The sequence below is a fragment of the Trachurus trachurus genome, assembly GCF_905171665.1.
Source record: "Trachurus trachurus genome assembly, chromosome: 21".
Lineage (NCBI taxonomy): Eukaryota > Metazoa > Chordata > Actinopteri > Carangiformes > Carangidae > Trachurus > Trachurus trachurus.
The window spans coordinates 1,680,182-1,696,844 of NC_139899.1; the positions used below are offsets into that span (position 1 = coordinate 1,680,182).

At 44.7% G+C, this 16,663-nt stretch overlaps 3 protein-coding genes across 3 annotated transcripts in view; 2 read left to right on the forward strand and 1 right to left on the reverse strand.

Moving 5' to 3' along the window:
• The window catches only part of hibch (3-hydroxyisobutyryl-CoA hydrolase), a 39,352-nt gene extending 37,683 nt beyond the window's left edge, over window positions 1-1,669 (forward strand). The window contains exon 14 of the mRNA XM_083996644.1: window positions 995-1,669. Within this exon, the coding sequence (XP_083852770.1) occupies window positions 995-1,110 (116 nt within the window). The 3' untranslated portion in view covers window positions 1,111-1,669. The remainder of the gene's footprint in view (window positions 1-994) is intronic.
• Window positions 1,670-9,029: 7,360 nt separating this feature from the next.
• On the reverse strand, window positions 9,030-9,311 carry akap19 (A-kinase anchoring protein 19; the record flags this gene model as incomplete). The annotated part of the gene is made up of 1 exon (XM_083996194.1): window positions 9,030-9,311. The coding sequence occupies one exon, from the start codon at window positions 9,309-9,311 to the stop codon at window positions 9,030-9,032; it is 282 nt and encodes a 93-aa protein (XP_083852320.1).
• A 3,724-nt stretch (window positions 9,312-13,035) lies between these two features.
• Window positions 13,036-15,631, forward strand: mstnb (myostatin b). Its single transcript, XM_083996485.1, has 3 exons — window positions 13,036-13,665; window positions 14,055-14,425; window positions 15,228-15,631. Exons 1-3 carry the CDS (start codon window positions 13,287-13,289, stop codon window positions 15,606-15,608), a joined length of 1,131 nt encoding a protein of 376 aa, XP_083852611.1. The 5' UTR covers window positions 13,036-13,286; the 3' UTR covers window positions 15,609-15,631.
• The last annotated feature ends 1,032 nt before the right edge of the window (window positions 15,632-16,663 follow it).

Genomic DNA, 16,663 nt, shown 5'->3' on the forward strand with positions numbered 1-16,663 from the left:
ATGAACAGGGCTGTTTTGAGAGGATGAAAAGAGCTGTGATGTTTGATCCTTGGGGTATTTTGACCACAGCATTAATTTGATGAAAAGAGCCATAATATGTCTCCTTTAAGATCAATACATGTTTGGTTACCAGTGTAAAGACAGTGGCATGGGCACACCTGGTCAAAATGTCTCTTCATGTGAACAGTTAATCAAGTGAAATCATCTCCACAAGGCATAAAGTTACAGGAGACACATTCCCTCTACAAACAAACATATACATATGTTTTATCTTTTACATTTTCAAAATGACAGGAAAAGGAAAAGGGCTCACAGCAACGGTTTGTCCACCTTGCACCTTTGGAAACTATCACAGTGTGTAAAAAGTAAATATCTTGTCTGATTCCTTGGTCAAAGTTATCTGAGAGCTCAAGTCTCCTGGGTTTCCCATTCTGTTTCTGCATTCTGCTGCTTTGTTTCCTTTTTCACTCTAAAACTGTAGAAAACTAAAATAATACACTGATGTTGTTTAAAATATCAGTGTCAGTGAAAATATGTTTCATGTTTAACTTTTTGCCTTTTGGAGATCATTTCATCTTCCACTTGCTTCACTGTTCACATGAACAGAAATGTTGACCTGGGGTGCCCAAACGTTTGCATGATGCCACTGTATATTATTGGCCAATGAGCAACTTATGAAATATGATGTCTTGCTGCTCAGAGGTTTACAGAGAGGTCTAATTAGATTTGCCTCATCAAAGTGTATAATGTGAAAATCAATAAAAATATTTGAATAATAATAGATTTGCCTCATCAAAATGCTGTACACAGAAACACTGATAACAATACTAACTTCAAGTGAGTACAGTGACTTTTGCCACTGCAAATACAAAATGCAACAAATACTTTGGCCAAACCTTTGCATGCCGCTGTATACAGATCAGTCATTGCTGTCATACATGTAGCTGAAGCACAGTCACATCTCTCAGTCCTCTGACCTCCTGTGTGTCTCCAGTTCTGGTTGACAGGGACCAGAATCCCTCATGGAAGCCGTCAACGCTGGAGGAGGTGTCCGAGCAGAGCGTGGACCAGTGCTTCTCCTCACTGGGAGACAAGGACCTGACTCTGTGATGCCCCCGACAGCCGGCAGCTTGTTTCCCACCTTCAAACACACCACTAAGCCTTCTGTAAACGGACGCTTCCTGTCCCCACATCCCTGTATGGTCGTATGAGAGAGAGGACTGTACTGTGGAGGCTGGGAGGGCGTCTGTTATTTTCTAACAAGTACATACATAGGTTATAAACTTTAATAGGTTGTTTAGGTGTTAATTAATACTTGTAGAACTTTTTTTCTGGCAACAGGAAATTTTAGACTTCTTCCTCAGGCTGTTATTGTGCAGCTGAGGAAAAAAGCTCTGATTCACCGCCAAACATTGAGAATAGTGTCAGAGGAGGAAGCTAACAGACGCCCTGTGTGTCACACATGAAAAATGCTCAGTGTAAACTTACTCTGTGATGGAGGCGAAAGTCTTTTCTCCGTCAGCTGAGGAGCGGTGGAACTCAAGGAGGCGAACAGCAGAGCAATGATCTCACCTCCGAGTGCATTATTACATCTGTGGGCGTTTTTGTTGTTGTGACATGGCTCAGTATCATCTGTGTTTCTGCAGAGTGGTCGCTGCACAAATACAAAGAACTTGCTGTCTCTATTCTACTAGGTTTCCTGTTTGTTTGTTGGTGGTGGATTCTAACAGTGTTTGTTCAGAATACATGTACTGTATGTTAGTGTCATGGTGTCAGCAATCCAAAGTGTGTGTGATACAGTGTGTTTTCATGTAGCATCAACCTTCTGATTTTTGGTAGGAATCAAATCACCTCCCAGACATTAGTTTTCATTAAGTGCATTATTTACGAGACAGCCAGGAGAGAGTCAGGTAAGGCAGTGGAGCACATGGCAATAAACACAGTTGGTACTGTAAATTGTTGTGTGTTACTGGTGGGGGAGGGAAACTACTCGTACATCTTGTGTTTACAAGAACTACAGTTATTGTAGGCAGTATTTTTTTTATGACCTCCTAAAGTGTTCTTGTAAAACAAATACAACCCGGCTTTAGAAAGTCTCGCGGTTATCCGCGCGAAAGCACCGACCTGCTGCTCACATAGGAAGTCCAGAGGGTAAACAGAACATGTAGTGTTGCAAACCCATCAGGAAGTCCTGCATATTTTATCACAGCAGTAAAATAACCAGAGAACTTAAAGGGATAGTCCAACATTTTGGCAAATTGGCCCATTGCCATAATCTCTATAGTTTTAGGAGTAGGTTCGTTACCTTTAATTGTCGTTGCAAGCTATTTTTAGAACGGCGGAGCAGAGCTGCAAGTTGCTCAGAGCTACGCTACGGAGGCTAATGGGATTTTTAGTTGCCCCCATCAAACTCATCAAATACACAATCCAACAACTCCAAAACGCTCTGGTGGACAAGTTGTGACCTGCACATTCACCACGCTATGAGATAATAACACAACGTTACGAGACAGAGTTGTTTTCAAGGCAAATGCAGAGACTGCTTGCCGAAAAACTGCCCCAATGGGAACGTGCATCAGCAGTTTTGCATGAATTAAAGCAGATATCAGTGGAATGTTTTTGTTAATATAAGTCCTAAATAGTCCTATTTTCCGTCAGCAATCACTTACATGAAGTATTTCAGCCTAAACACGAGTCTCTCCGTCACTCTGCTCTGCTGTAACCCGAGGAGAAAATTTTCCTTGTGGGATACAAGTGTTATCCAATGAGGAGAGAGAACGGCATGAAGGGCTGTGTGTGCAGCCAAGGGATGCGCGTGAATGTGGTGACGTAGCACGAGGACCAATTGATGCCTGACAAGGGCGGGGGCTGCTAACTCATGGTGCGTTCAAAGAAACTCGTACTTTGTGTTTTTCCTTCCTGTGAAGTCATACCAGTTCGATCTGGTACGAGTTCACGGGTCAGAAGTTACGAGTGGCCGTTATAGGGAACTTTCACAGACAACAGGATGGTAAAAACACGAGCTACGGTTACCTGGAACGCTACCAAGTCGTAGTTGTGACTTGAAGCTGTAACTTACGGTTTCAAAAGCCTGCCTTGAACGCAGCATTAGCCGAAACGGCCGTGAAGCTGATATCTGCTTTAACCTTCTAAACTATAGGGATTATGGCAATGGGCCAATTTGCCAAAATGTTCAACTATCCCTTTAACGATCCTGTACTGGACATGGGTCAAATCCTTTCTATAGTGTGGGGCCTGTTTCATATTCACACAGTTGGTTTCATATAGATCAGTGTTAACCTCTTGCAGTCTCGTGTGTCATATTCACCAGCAGCCACTTACAGTCTAAAGCTCCCTCAGTCCTCCAGGCGCTGACTGGAGATCAGACAGAACGACCTCCACGCACTTTAGACAATAAACTGCCATTAACAGTCTGAGTGTTTCCCTGCGTCACAGATGAACCCTCCTGATTTACAGCGGCCGTTGGCTCTTCAAACAAGCACACAGGCCGACGGTTATCTCCAACTCCTTTTGTTTGTCCATGGTGCTGCTGAACTTTTAACCTGATGTACTCGCCCTCGTTCAGGATGCTGCACATCCGCGTCTTGTTTAAAAGGTATTTCAAACAAACGTTGTGACAGGATGTTCAACTGAAATGTTACAAACCACCTGCGTGTACAGTTTCAATTCTCTGTTTAAGAGGTCGACTGATAGTGGATTTTTAAAGGCCGATTTAATGACAATAGTTTGGAGCAGGAAGAAGCCGATAGCTGGTTAATCAGTAGGCCTATGAAAAAACATGAGTGATAAAAACTTTAATGATCAACCGCTTTAGTCCTCAGCAACCTCCTGTTGAAAGGACCGTGATTACACAGGCAGCTCAGCTGTGGAAAGCGCCACTTCTGTGATGAAGGAGGCCGTTTATTTTGTATTTAGTTTAGCCGTGTGTAAATATAAATTATCTCAGGTACACACTAGCACCTTCTGTGTGGAGCTCTGCTGCTATAAGCTGAGGTAGTGTAGTGTGGGACCAGTCATCAGCCACTGTCAGAGCTGATTCTCATATTTTATTCAATTAAAGCAGAAGTAAGCGATCCGGTCGTTTTGGCTAATGCTGCGTTCCAGGCAGGCTTTTGAAACCGTAAATTACAGCTTCACGTCACGACTTACGACTTTGTAGCGTTCCAGGCAACCCACTCGTGTTTTTCCGACCTGTTTTACCTGTGAAAGTCACTATAACGGCCACTCGTAACTTCTGACCCGTGAACTCGTACCAGATCGAACTGGTACGACTTCACAGGTCGGAAAAACACGAGTTACGGGTTGCCTTGAACGCACCATAACGTCTTGTCAGCCGATGGAGTTAGCAGCCCCCGCCCTCGTCATGGATCTATTGGTCCTCGTCCCTGCACACACAGCCCTGCATGCCGTTCTCTCTCCTCATTGGATAAAACTTGTAGGATACGAGAAAAGTTTTCTCTTCGGCTCAGAGCAGAGCAGAGGGACTGAGAGACCTGTGTTTCGGTCCAAACACTCTATGTAAGTGATTGCTGTCGGAAGATATAACTATTTAACACAAAAATACTGCTTACTTCTGCTTTAATTGGCCAAACTGATGAATCTGTCTCCCTCTACTCTCAGTCCTCTCATGCTGTGTACTTGAGAGTAATAATGAAATGTTTCAGTAACAATGGAAGGCATGAATTTGATTTATTGGCATCGTCATTTTTTACACTTAGGTTTGCAAGTTAAATGAACATGGTACTCCAGAAAAATGCACAGTCACTCATTTTAAGTTATTTTCTGGTGATGTATTCACAGGCCGGTGTGTCCTTTCATAGACGGTTCAGGTGGATCCTGACGCCACTCATCAGGCTACTTATGGTCCAGTCCTCTCATCTATGCTTCAGTCCCACCTAACTGCTGCTTTCTATACGGGTCAGTACAGCTGTAGTAACACAACTACACTAGAGGCATTGTGGGTACAGGAGTCAGAAGCCTGTAGCCACATATACCTGTGCTCAGAGGTAGTGCACTATGAGGCCGGGGCCGGCTGGTGAGCTAATGTCTGCTCTTACATTAGTTAATCAGGATACGGAATGAATAACACAGTAGTTCCTCTTGCCTCTAAAAAAATGATTAAACTGAGGTCGTTTATGGCTTCAACAAACAGCATCAGATTTGTAGGAGAAGTCTCATCACCTTAAACTCAGACATTTAAACCACTGCTTATTTGGTTAGGCCAGAGAAGTCATTAATGACTATTTTGATTGGTAATAATTGGCAAAAGTATGTGACAGTAAAATGAACATCTTTGTGTTTGGGGCAGCTGGTTATATAAAGCAAACACCACATATGAGAAATTTTAACAGGAAATGTTCACTGAATTTGGACATTTCACAGTCACATTGATTTAACCAAGAAGATAATCAACAAATAACTTAAGAAACGGAGTTAAAGGGATAGTTCAACACTTTTGGCAAAGTGGTAGGTTCGTTACCTTTAATTGTCGGTGCAAGCTATTTTTAGAACGGCGGAGCAGAGCCGCAAGCTGCTCAGAGCTATGCTACGGAGGCTAATGGGATTTCTTGGTTTCTCTCATCAAACTCATCAAATAGGAATTTCAAAGCAAATGTGCAGGTCACAACTTGTCCACAAGAGCATTTTGTAGTTGTTGGATTGTGTATTTGATGAGTTTGATGAGGGAAACCAAGAAATCCCATTAGCCTCCGTAGCGTAGCTCTGAGCAGCTCGCGGCTCTGCTCCGCCGTTCTAAAAATAGCTTGCACCAACAATTAAAGGCAACGTACCTACTGCTAAGACTACAGGTATATGGGCCAATTTGCCAAAATGTTGAACTATCCCTTTAAGGTTAAAAAGATAGGTTACAGTCCCAATTTACACAATACCACCCACCTGCTCCTCAGGGAACCTGTTTCTAGTGAATACATCCTACAGAGTTTGCAGCAGTGTCTCCATTGGCTGAACACCTGCTGTCATCAATACCTTAAAATGAGTGACCATCAACACTACAAATCACAGTTTTCAAGAGGAAGCATCGGCAGCCTTTCGGTCAGTGTTGATCAGCTGGAAGACAGATGTTTGAATGAAGACAGGCGCTCACACTGGGTGTGATTTCAAACTCTTTACAGTGTAGAACAGATACAGTCTCTGGTCCTGGCTGCCTGGACAACCACAGGACCTGATCAGAGTTCAGACCTGACCTGTGTGAACTTGTAAACACAGACGACACCACGGTTTATAAAAATGAGACTTGGACTCAGTGGTGACAACACACTGCTAATGCAACACTGAACAGTAAAGCCTGACATCAGCATTATGGCAACATCTTTAATTATAAGGTAGCCTAAGAAATTGATTGCCATCACCTGGTTTGGAGTTAATTAATTACTTTAATCAATGATCCGAGCCACCTACTGTATGGTGAACACATTCTCTCCACTGCCATCAGTTCTCTGTTGTGCTATTGAAACCAAAGTGGTTTGGTTTAGATCCCGCAGCCACCATTGGTCAAAACAAACGGCATCTGTTTAAGAATTTGCAATAAGCCGTGTGGAGAGCAGTCACCTCTAATCTGTAGTGTTTTCACAACATGTTTGGCAAAAACCCAAGAATTAATCCGTCTGTGGAGATTAGTGCAAGTACAATTGTTCACTTTTGGAGCAGTGAGTGTGGGGAGTTGTTTTATAACACAGCAGTATGTTTCAATCAGCACCCGGTTCACATAAACAACACAGTCTGTAAACCTTCTGACTGCTCCTCGCAAAGACGAAACAGCATCTGTCCTGGTCGGACTTCCTCAACAAATGTGACCAATAAAAATCTGACAATGTGAAGGCAAGTGGTGACAATTACCTGCCACTGTTTTTATGGCTTATTAGCTCATGCTGGCGTACTCTGACAGTTACCGCTTCCTCCTGTTATGGTCAATCTCCGCAGTTATTTTGTAATGACAGCGGTTCTATTCAAAGCTGTCATCACTGCAAACACTTGGGTGGTAGTTTAAGATCACGCCTCAATGCTCTTAGCAGTTTCTTTAGAAAGGTGAATTGAATTTTGGGTAAATCACAATGACATCAGTCAGAGTATCTGTGGACAAATCTGCATGATAAGACATCCCAGCCTGTAGCTACACTGTCCCCGTCCCCCTGGCCAGTGAACAGAGAGCTGATCTTCATCATGTCCCCCCTGATAGAAATCACTGTATGAAATAATGCAGAGACGACTCCCTCAATGCGTTGGGCTTATAGTAATATTGGCAGTTGACTTTGGCAGTTGTCAGCCTCCAAATATATCTACTCTGTCTGCTTGTATGTGTTGGTGCACCACACTGTTAAAGGGATAGTTCAACATTTTGGCAAATTGGCCCATTGTCATAATCCCTATAGTTTTAGGAGTAGGTTAGTTACCTTTAATTGTCGGTGCAAGTTATTTTTAGAACGGCGGAGCAGAGCCGCGAGCTGCTCAGAGCTACGCTATGGAGGCTAATGGGATTTTTTGGTTTCCTTCATCAAACTCATCAAATACACAATCCAACAACTCCAAAACGCTCTGGTGGACAAGTTGTGACCTGCACATTCACCACGCTATGAGATGATAACGGATCGGAACGAGACAGAGTCGTTTTCGAGGTAAATTCATGCAGAACCGCTGGTGCAGGGTTTTTTTTTTTTTTGATGAGTTTGATGAGGGAAACCAAGAAATCCCATTAGCCTCCGTAGCGTAGCTCTGAACAGCTCACAGTTCTGCTCCGCCATTCTAAAAATAGCTTGCACTGACAATTAAAAGTAACGAACCTACTGCTATGACTATCGGGGTTATGGCAATGGGCCAATTTGCCAAAATGTTGAACTATCCCTTTAAGTGTATATACTGTATTGGATTGAGTTGTCACAGAGTTTGAGTTTTGCATATTTGTGCTGTTGTCCTCGTGGGGCAGATGGCAGTATTTCTCAGTTAGGCGTTGTACAACGACACAATGTTGACAGAAAACTAGGCCTACAACATTTTAGACAAAACAAAAAAGAGTCATCTTTAAAAAAAAAAAAACAACAACCTTCGGTTCAGTGGATGAGCCAAATCCTTTTGGAAAAGTGTGTCCATCCTCATGCCTTTATTCCATAGGTTTCCATAAGTCCTGAAGTTCTGACACCGCGGCTGGTGGACATAGAATATCCTAGAGTGCAGGAAAGACATCATTTGTACAGATCGTTTCCTGGACCCATTTTGAGGACCACGCCTGCAGGATGGATGCTGTGGTCGGTGCTGCCTAATGGCCACGGGATAAACAGAGCTGAGGATGGTGCTCCTCGTTGCGGCTCTGCCACAGGATCTCCAGGGAGACCATTACAGGAGAACTTGGGTCTGCGGGGGCCTTTTGTCAGACCAGAAGGAGCCAGACAGTTGGGTGCTGTTCTGACCCGGTGATACCAGTGGAGGTTTTTCAAACGAGCCTTCCCCAAATGAAGGGATCTATTAATAACTTCCTCCGTGAGTGGAGAGAGAGCCTTGGCCCCTGGACAGCATCAATGGACGGGATAGACTTTCACTGGCACAGAGGAGCATTATGATTCCCAGCAATATCTGATAGGATTTCTTGCTTTGCATTATAAGTCCGGCCAGGGCGAGCCGACGCCTACTGGGAGAGAGGGGACAAATAAGGTCTGAGAAAGATGATATCCAGCTGAAGACGCCTCGCCTCAGTGCGGCTCTGGCTTTGCCACGGATAATCACAGGAACGTGGGCAGGATCAGGGAGCGGCAGTCGCTTTGGAGGAGGGTTTTTAGGCTCAACCAAGTATAATCCAATCCAAAAAAAAAAAAGAGGTCAAAACTGAATTACTGACATCTCATTCATATTCCTGCTCGCAGCAGGTAGACGCTTGTATGACTCATCCTCAGTGCATGTGTTTGAGACCGTTGACCTTGATTCACATGTAGGTTTCCTCCGGTATCGGTGTCAGCTCGGTCCGGGCCCCCCCCCACCACGCTCCGACGCATCTTCCCGTGTCACGGCACATCGCATTCGATGTAGGGGATGTCACTGTAGCGGCGGTCCACCTCCACCCACTGCTGCACCGCCCGGGCCACGATCTCCTCCGAGAGCCTCTGGGCGTACTCCATCAGCACCGGGTTGACCTGAGGGGGGCTCTCCTCCGCCTCCGACCCCATCTCTGAGTGGACCAGGTAGGCATTCTCACCCCTCGTCCCCCTAGATATGCATTCTGCTTTCTCCGTGGAGTTGGCATTTAGGCCTGCAGGGTCGCTCCTCTTGGATTTGACGCACCCCATGCTCTGGAACGATGTCAGGGTGGGAGGTGTGCGATGGCAGTGAGGCGCGACGGTCTTTGGTTAGAGCGGTCAGTGCATCCCAGAGGCGACCTATGACCTTCCGTCTGGTGTCTTCTTGTCATCCACTCCCACTCTCGTCCATGCCTGAGGACTGGGGGCTAGTGCAGAGCAGAGGGAGGCGGTCTGGAGGGTCCTGGGAGGCAACCAGCTAGGTGGCCCATCCCTGTGCGGGTCCGGCAGTGTTGGGGAAGTCGGTCCGGCTGCCTCGCTGACTGGAACTCATCCTTTCCTCAACTGCGGAGGGAAAGAAAGTAGAAAGAGAGAGAGGAAGAGGGATTTATTCTCCAGCCTAAAAACAAAACAAAACACCAGATGGCAGGAACGGAGGAAAAAGGATTGTGGGACGATTTTCATAGCAGCTATACGTTACCAGTGGTCCGCCAGAGGTCAGGGTCTGGATGTGGCTCACCTCAGAGGGGCCATTTTTAAACACACACTCACCAGCCCCCCTCCTCTGCTCCAGACTGTTTTATGACTCAATCCCCTCGTCCCATTTTTGTTTAGCATGTCTGTCTCTAGCTTGAGTGCACTGATGCCGTTTTGTTGTAAGCCTGTGTCTCCCATCTGTTCCACTAACCGAGCCTTGCAGCCTGATTCACAGTGACAACTCCTTTTTTTTTTTTTTACAGGACTACAGGCCCTGGCACACAGGAAACATGTGCTTCATTCACAAATTGCATGCTGTAGTCCACAACAGGCAGGCCATGAATGATTGATGCAGGACTGGGTGTCTCCCCATGAGTGCAACAACACTGGAGGTCCACACACCAACTACACCCCAATGTGGACTGACACAGAGACCTGATATTATGTTAATGAGCTTAAACGCTGGTAACTGTGTTTTACTGTGAATGTGCAGCAAACTGTGAGAGCATCCATGAACTGTCAGCCACAGCCACACGCTTTTTGGATTTAAACCTGATAATTGTTTTATTTGAGCAACACGGTGTGGAGCTCTTGTGCAAACCCAATAGAAACCTCTCTGCAAATGTGACATTCAAATACATTATGTCAACGGATTAAGCAGTGATATTGCAGATACTTTTAACAGAGTGTGGTAACAGCGTCAGAGTCAGGGTTTTCTCCATCTCACCAAAGAAAATAGATTGAAAAAAATAAAATGATATAATCCGGCGACAGAAGAAACAACCCAAGGTCGTTCAAGTAAATAATAATCCGGACATCACCTGGTGTCGTGCCGGTTCTTCTGTCCTCTCGTCAAACAGCATCCGAGCGATCTGAACTTGAAACTTGAACGTTAGCTATTGATTGTGAGCAACGCGTGAAGAAATCATTATCTCCCCCAAGTTGCCGCTCCTGCCTCAGCTTGGTGCTTCCTGCGGGATGAAGCGCTCCGCACCAGATTTCAAAAATTAATCTCTAAGAAGAGAGAAATCCCAGCAGGCTGGTTGGAGCAGACAGGCGGCAGACTGCTCCCGTGTTGCCTTCACGTCTCCCAGTCAGACTCAGCAACTGAGCGCTGCCCCGCAGCAGCAGCAGCAGCAGCAGAGCAGGAATCGGGTCTGGACTGACGCTCCACGGCGATTACCGAGCTGCAGCGACGGCGGCGCCCCGCCACAGACAGCCGCTCCGCACCTCCAGTGGCCGCGGCAACACTGCCACCTGGCGGTAAGTGGCACATACTGCACCGCACAATAAATACAGCTCTGCCACCACAGCCAGGGCCGTTGTATAGGGGAGAAAGGTGATGATAATTCTAGGGGCCCAGCGCCCAGTGGGGCCCATAAAAAACCTTTAAACTTTGTATGACTGATTTATTCTGCATAAGACCCTGACTTATACTCATAGTAATGCTGCATTAGCATCAAAACAAAGTAGGCTAAATAAAAAATGATAATACATACATAGTCTAAGAAAAAAAAAACTGGAAAAGTTAGGGGGCCCACTTTAATATTCTTTAAGGGGGGCCAGAATTCCTAGCAACAGCCCAGCAATCTTCAGTATATGCCACACTGCAAGTTACAATGCACTTTTTCTATATTATTGAGTTAATCTACAACTGTAACTACATCATGTAGCCTCAACTGTAGGTTGCAGAAAAATGTAGGCCTTGATTTTGTCAGTGAAATAATGAAGTAGGCAATTCAAACCAAAAGTGGTACCAGCAGCTACTTACTGGTTTCATTAATGTCAGGTGCATTTAAATATGCACCTTAACTTGGAATAGGTTTAAGTTAGCTCAATTAAGTAAATTTATAAAACCTCATATATTTGACTTTGCAATCTAATCTAATTGATGTCTCTGATTGGAAATACAGTAGGCCTTTCAACTGTGGTCTAATCTATCTAATCTAATCTCTAATCTGAGGGGATGTTAAAACTAATGTGTCCAATTAGATCCACAGCAAAGTCACTCACTCTCTTTCGAGGCTTAAAGGGATAGTTCAACATTTTGGCAAATTGGTCCCCGACGGGAACGGACAGGAGCATCAGCGGTTTTGCATGAATGTATGTACTGTTCTGTTATTATCTCATAGCGTGAATGTGATGGTCACAACTTGTCCATGAGAGTGTTCTGGAGTTGTTGGATTGTGTTCTAAAAAATAGCTTGCACCGACAATTAAAGGTAACGAACCTACTCCTAAAACTATAGGGATTATGTCAATGGGCCAATTTTTTTGCCAAAATGTTGAACTATCCCTTTTATATCAATTCACACTGGAACAGTGTTTTTTTTTTTTTTTTTTTTTTTTTACTTCTTGTCATGTGTTGTGTTTAAGTGGGTATGTGGGAGCCGCACAAATGAAGGACATGCACACTTCCTGTGGGTGCACACTTAGGCTACTAATTAGTGGGTCTAATGACAGCTGCCTCTTAAGTAATACCTACACAGCTGCTTCTAATTAAACATCATTAACTGGACAATGCAGCTACACAGTCTGAAATCTATCTATCTATCTATCTATCTATCTATCTATCTATCTATCTATCTATCTATCTATCTATCTTGTTTTCAGAATGACCTGCTGACAGTGGCAGTTGGGTCATTAATCATGTAGTCTGCCAGGAAAGTTTATTTTATTTTGTGATATGTGTTTGATTTATTTTCCTGTTCCTTTTTTCTTTTTCTTTTTTTCTTTTATTCGGTTGTTGGAGTTTGTGGTGCCACACGGTGGCGCTCTCTTCTCATGCGTCACAGCAGATTTGCCCAACACGCATTTAGAAAAGCGTTTCTCTGTGTCTCGGATCGTTGTATTAAAATGTATTAATTTTCGGTTTTCATTTCAACCTGTTCTCTTCCAACAAACAAACGCAACAGAGATGTGTTGACCTGTATCAGATAAGATAATAGTTCCATATTTCCCACAATAGCTCAAAAACACAGATAAATGCAAACAAAGACATTTAATGGAACCATCATTCAATTGATTTGAGTTTGACTAACTATTTTTATTTCAGCCTTCATATTCTTATGAGGGGGAAAGGCTGTTCATGATTCAGAGAGCCTTCCTTTCCTTTTTTATGTTCTTTATCACAAATGCGGTGGATTGTTGTTTGTTTCCTATGTATAACTTGAGATTCATCTGAGCATTAAATATTACACAGTCCAGTCTGCGCCCCTGTTGCGCAACAACCGTCAAAAAAGTGAATTTATCCATCTGTGGCCACGCTCAGTGCACGCTCACAGTCTGCGTCCCTTTATGGTTTGACAGTGAAAAAAAAGTTTTCATGTCAGTCGGTTAAAATTCATTGTTGTCTGTCCAGCCAATCATAGTTTTTGACGACACAAAAGAGGCTAAAGTTGGAGTATAAAAAGGTGCGCGCTAATAAAGTATGATGCCTATCAGAGTGCGACATTAATCCAAACGCAGGTCAGTCACGCATTAGGTCCAGCGCACGCCACGGATCCTTTTTGTTTTCTCTCCCTGAACCGAACTTCACACCAAAGAGACAATGCATCTGTCTCACATTGTGCTCTATCTTAGTTTGCTGATTGCTTTGGGTCCAGTAGTTCTGAGTGACCAAGAGACGCACCAGCAGCCCTCCGCCAGCAGCCCAGAGGAGACTGAGCAGTGCGCAACCTGCGAGGTCCGGCAGCAGATCAAAACCATGCGACTAAACGCCATTAAATCTCAGATTCTGAGCAAACTGCGAATGAAAGAAGCTCCGAACATCAGCCGAGACATAGTGAAGCAGCTCCTGCCCAAAGCGCCGCCGCTGCAGCAGCTTCTCGACCAGTACGACGTGCTGGGAGATGACAACAAGGATGTAGTCATGGAGGACGATGATGAGCATGCCATCACCGAGACCATAGTGATGATGGCAACTGAACGTAAGTTTTATTTATATATATCTGGCTTTGTTTTTGTGTCTGATAATAGAAACGAAGCTCAGTTCTGGTTAAAAGTAGATTTTTACGCACACGAGCCACTATTAATAGTCTTTATTTTGACCACACGTGGCTAGATTGTTACAATGTGTTGATTAAATAGTGGAAATGTGCACATTATAAAGTGTTAAAACAGTGTAAGGATCAATGCATTTTTGCAGACAGCGCGCGTAGCAATTACGCACAGGGCCCAGCTCCAGAGTTCAAATGCCGTGCCAAGGATTTGTATTTACACCAGTTTATTTCTGTCCGTAAAGTTCAATCACACATGGCCAGTAAACACGGAGAACCTCTCTCCTCTTTCTGTCTTTTTTTTCTCCTTCCCCCCACAGCTGAGCCCGTCGTCCAGGTGGATGGGGAACCAAAGTGCTGCTTTTTCTCTTTCACTCAGAAGTTTCAAGCCAGTCGTATATTACGGGCGCAGCTCTGGGTGCATTTGCGCCCGGCGGACGAAGCGACCACCGTGTTCCTGCAGATCTCCCGTCTGATGCCGGTCACGGACGGGAGCAGGCACATACGGATCCGTTCCCTAAAGATCGACGTGAATTCCGGGGTCAGCTCGTGGCAAAGTATAGACGTCAAGCAAGTGTTGACCGTGTGGCTGCGGCAGCCGGAGACCAACTGGGGCATCGAGATTAACGCCTTTGATTCGAGGGGAAATGACTTGGCCGTGACCTCCGCGGCGCCCGGGGAGGAAGGACTGGTGAGCCGAGCCTTTATTTCACATTAAACAGAACCGTATGGTGAGGGTTTTTTTTTTTAGCAAAGTGATAACTGGCAGTTTATTTCATCAGTAAACGCACAGGTGTGAATAAGTACCTGTGCGCAGAGCTAGAACTGCTGCAGCGGATGGATCAGATCATTATAGGATAGGACCAAAACTGCAGCGTGAAATAAAATTTAAAAATAAAATAAAAACACATTACAACTGAGTTATCAAGAAAAAGTCTCAGTTCTTTTCTGCTGGGCTGTACAGAGGTTTTAACTGTAGGCTTTCAGAGGCTTTGCAGAATCAGCAGGTGGTTAAACATTCATGCATTTCTCTGCTGGAAGGAGGAATTAAGATTTAAAAGACCTTTGAAAGCTGTTAATCAACACAGACTCCATGTAGGCATACACCTGCATTTGGAGAGGAGCCCAGTCCACAATAACCTCAAATCTTAACTGCTTGATTACATAAAAGTTCACCTGCTCCACATTCCTTAAAGTATTCTGTGTGACTGTGTAAATCAGAGTAATTGCCTGCACACACACACACCGCTGCTATCAATGACAAACACACATCACATGGCTCAAATACTGGCACCAGTCTTGGGGGGCAATTAGAATACCTAGACGGCTGAGGTTAACCAACCGTCCGATGATTTAATTTCTTTAAAACTCAAAGTTTCATAATATTATCATGCCATGTTTGAAAACCTTGAGAGGTCGTGGGCGCAGGATTGAAAGATGTAAACTAAATGCTGTTTTTTTTAAATGTATTAACGCTGGTCTTGTCATTCCAGCAACCATTCATGGAGGTGAAGATCTCCGAGGGCCCCAAGCGAGCCAGGAGAGACACGGGCCTGGACTGTGACGAGAACTCTCCAGAGTCCCGGTGCTGCCGATATCCGCTCACTGTTGACTTTGAGGACTTTGGCTGGGACTGGATTATTGCCCCAAAGCGCTATAAGGCCAACTATTGCTCTGGGGAGTGTGAGTACATGCACTTGCAGAAGTACCCGCACACCCACCTGGTGAACAAGGCCAACCCCAGAGGGACTGCGGGCCCCTGCTGTACCCCCACCAAGATGTCGCCCATCAACATGCTCTACTTTAACCGCAAAGAGCAGATCATCTACGGCAAGATCCCCTCCATGGTGGTGGACCGTTGTGGATGCTCTTGAGTTGGGGGACGGAGAAAGCTGGTGAGAGGGACGGGGACGGGAGGGGACAGGAGGGGCGGGGCGGGGGCCGCGGCTCGCTCCAGGCCTCCGACTTCAGACTTGTTGACACAACCAATCCACCAGTTCCAATGCTTTCCTGCAGAACATGGTGCAATAGAACCAGAATAGAGGCCACAACAGCCCGACTTTCCCGTAAAGGGCAGCGCTTTCACAACCGGCATAGCTCTTTTCTTTCTTCCAGTGAAATCTTTTAGCCATAGGGGCTCAAAGTCAGAATGATACAGGAAAACACACACAAACACACAAACACACACACTTACACAAACACACATACATGCAGGACGTTGGAGTGAATGTAGACAGAGATGATCACAGTTTTTTTTTTCCATTGTCTCAGTGTTCTGTGCTCTATCCATTTATACCAACAACGCTGTCAGATTATACTCAGACGCCATCTACTCCACTCCACTCCACTCATAGCCGACTATTACACTTTTTGCTAAGCTATATGTTTGTGATAATCATTTTTTCGAGTTATGTTTTCAGAGTGAAACCAGGAATCCTCAAGGACTTTTTGAAAGGGCTTGGAAAACACAGCTGGAGATTCCTCGGAGCAATATTTCATACTGGTAGAACATGCTTTAGTGCACGTATAGGTTCATAGGAGTCAATAAGATGAGAGCTGGCAGCTCAGCACAGCCTTAGTCACTACTGCCATTTATATATATATATATAAAAAGAAACACACACATATACACACAACTCGTTTGCAAATGTAGACAGATCATTATCTTTCCTGTATTGGATCTTTTTGAGCTGTGAAACCCTTAAACGCAGCGGTGATGCGGCGGTCCCATCGCTCCTGAGATCCTACGGACACAAACATGTTCCACCAGGCTGAAATGACACTTCAGGTCTCTGCAGATCTTCATGTACTCTACCATAAAAACACACAGCAACATAACCCGACCAAGAAGCATCCTTGTCAGTCATAATCACAATCCAACAAAAAAAAACAGCCAGACCTGCCCAATACACTTGAATTGTTCTGATTG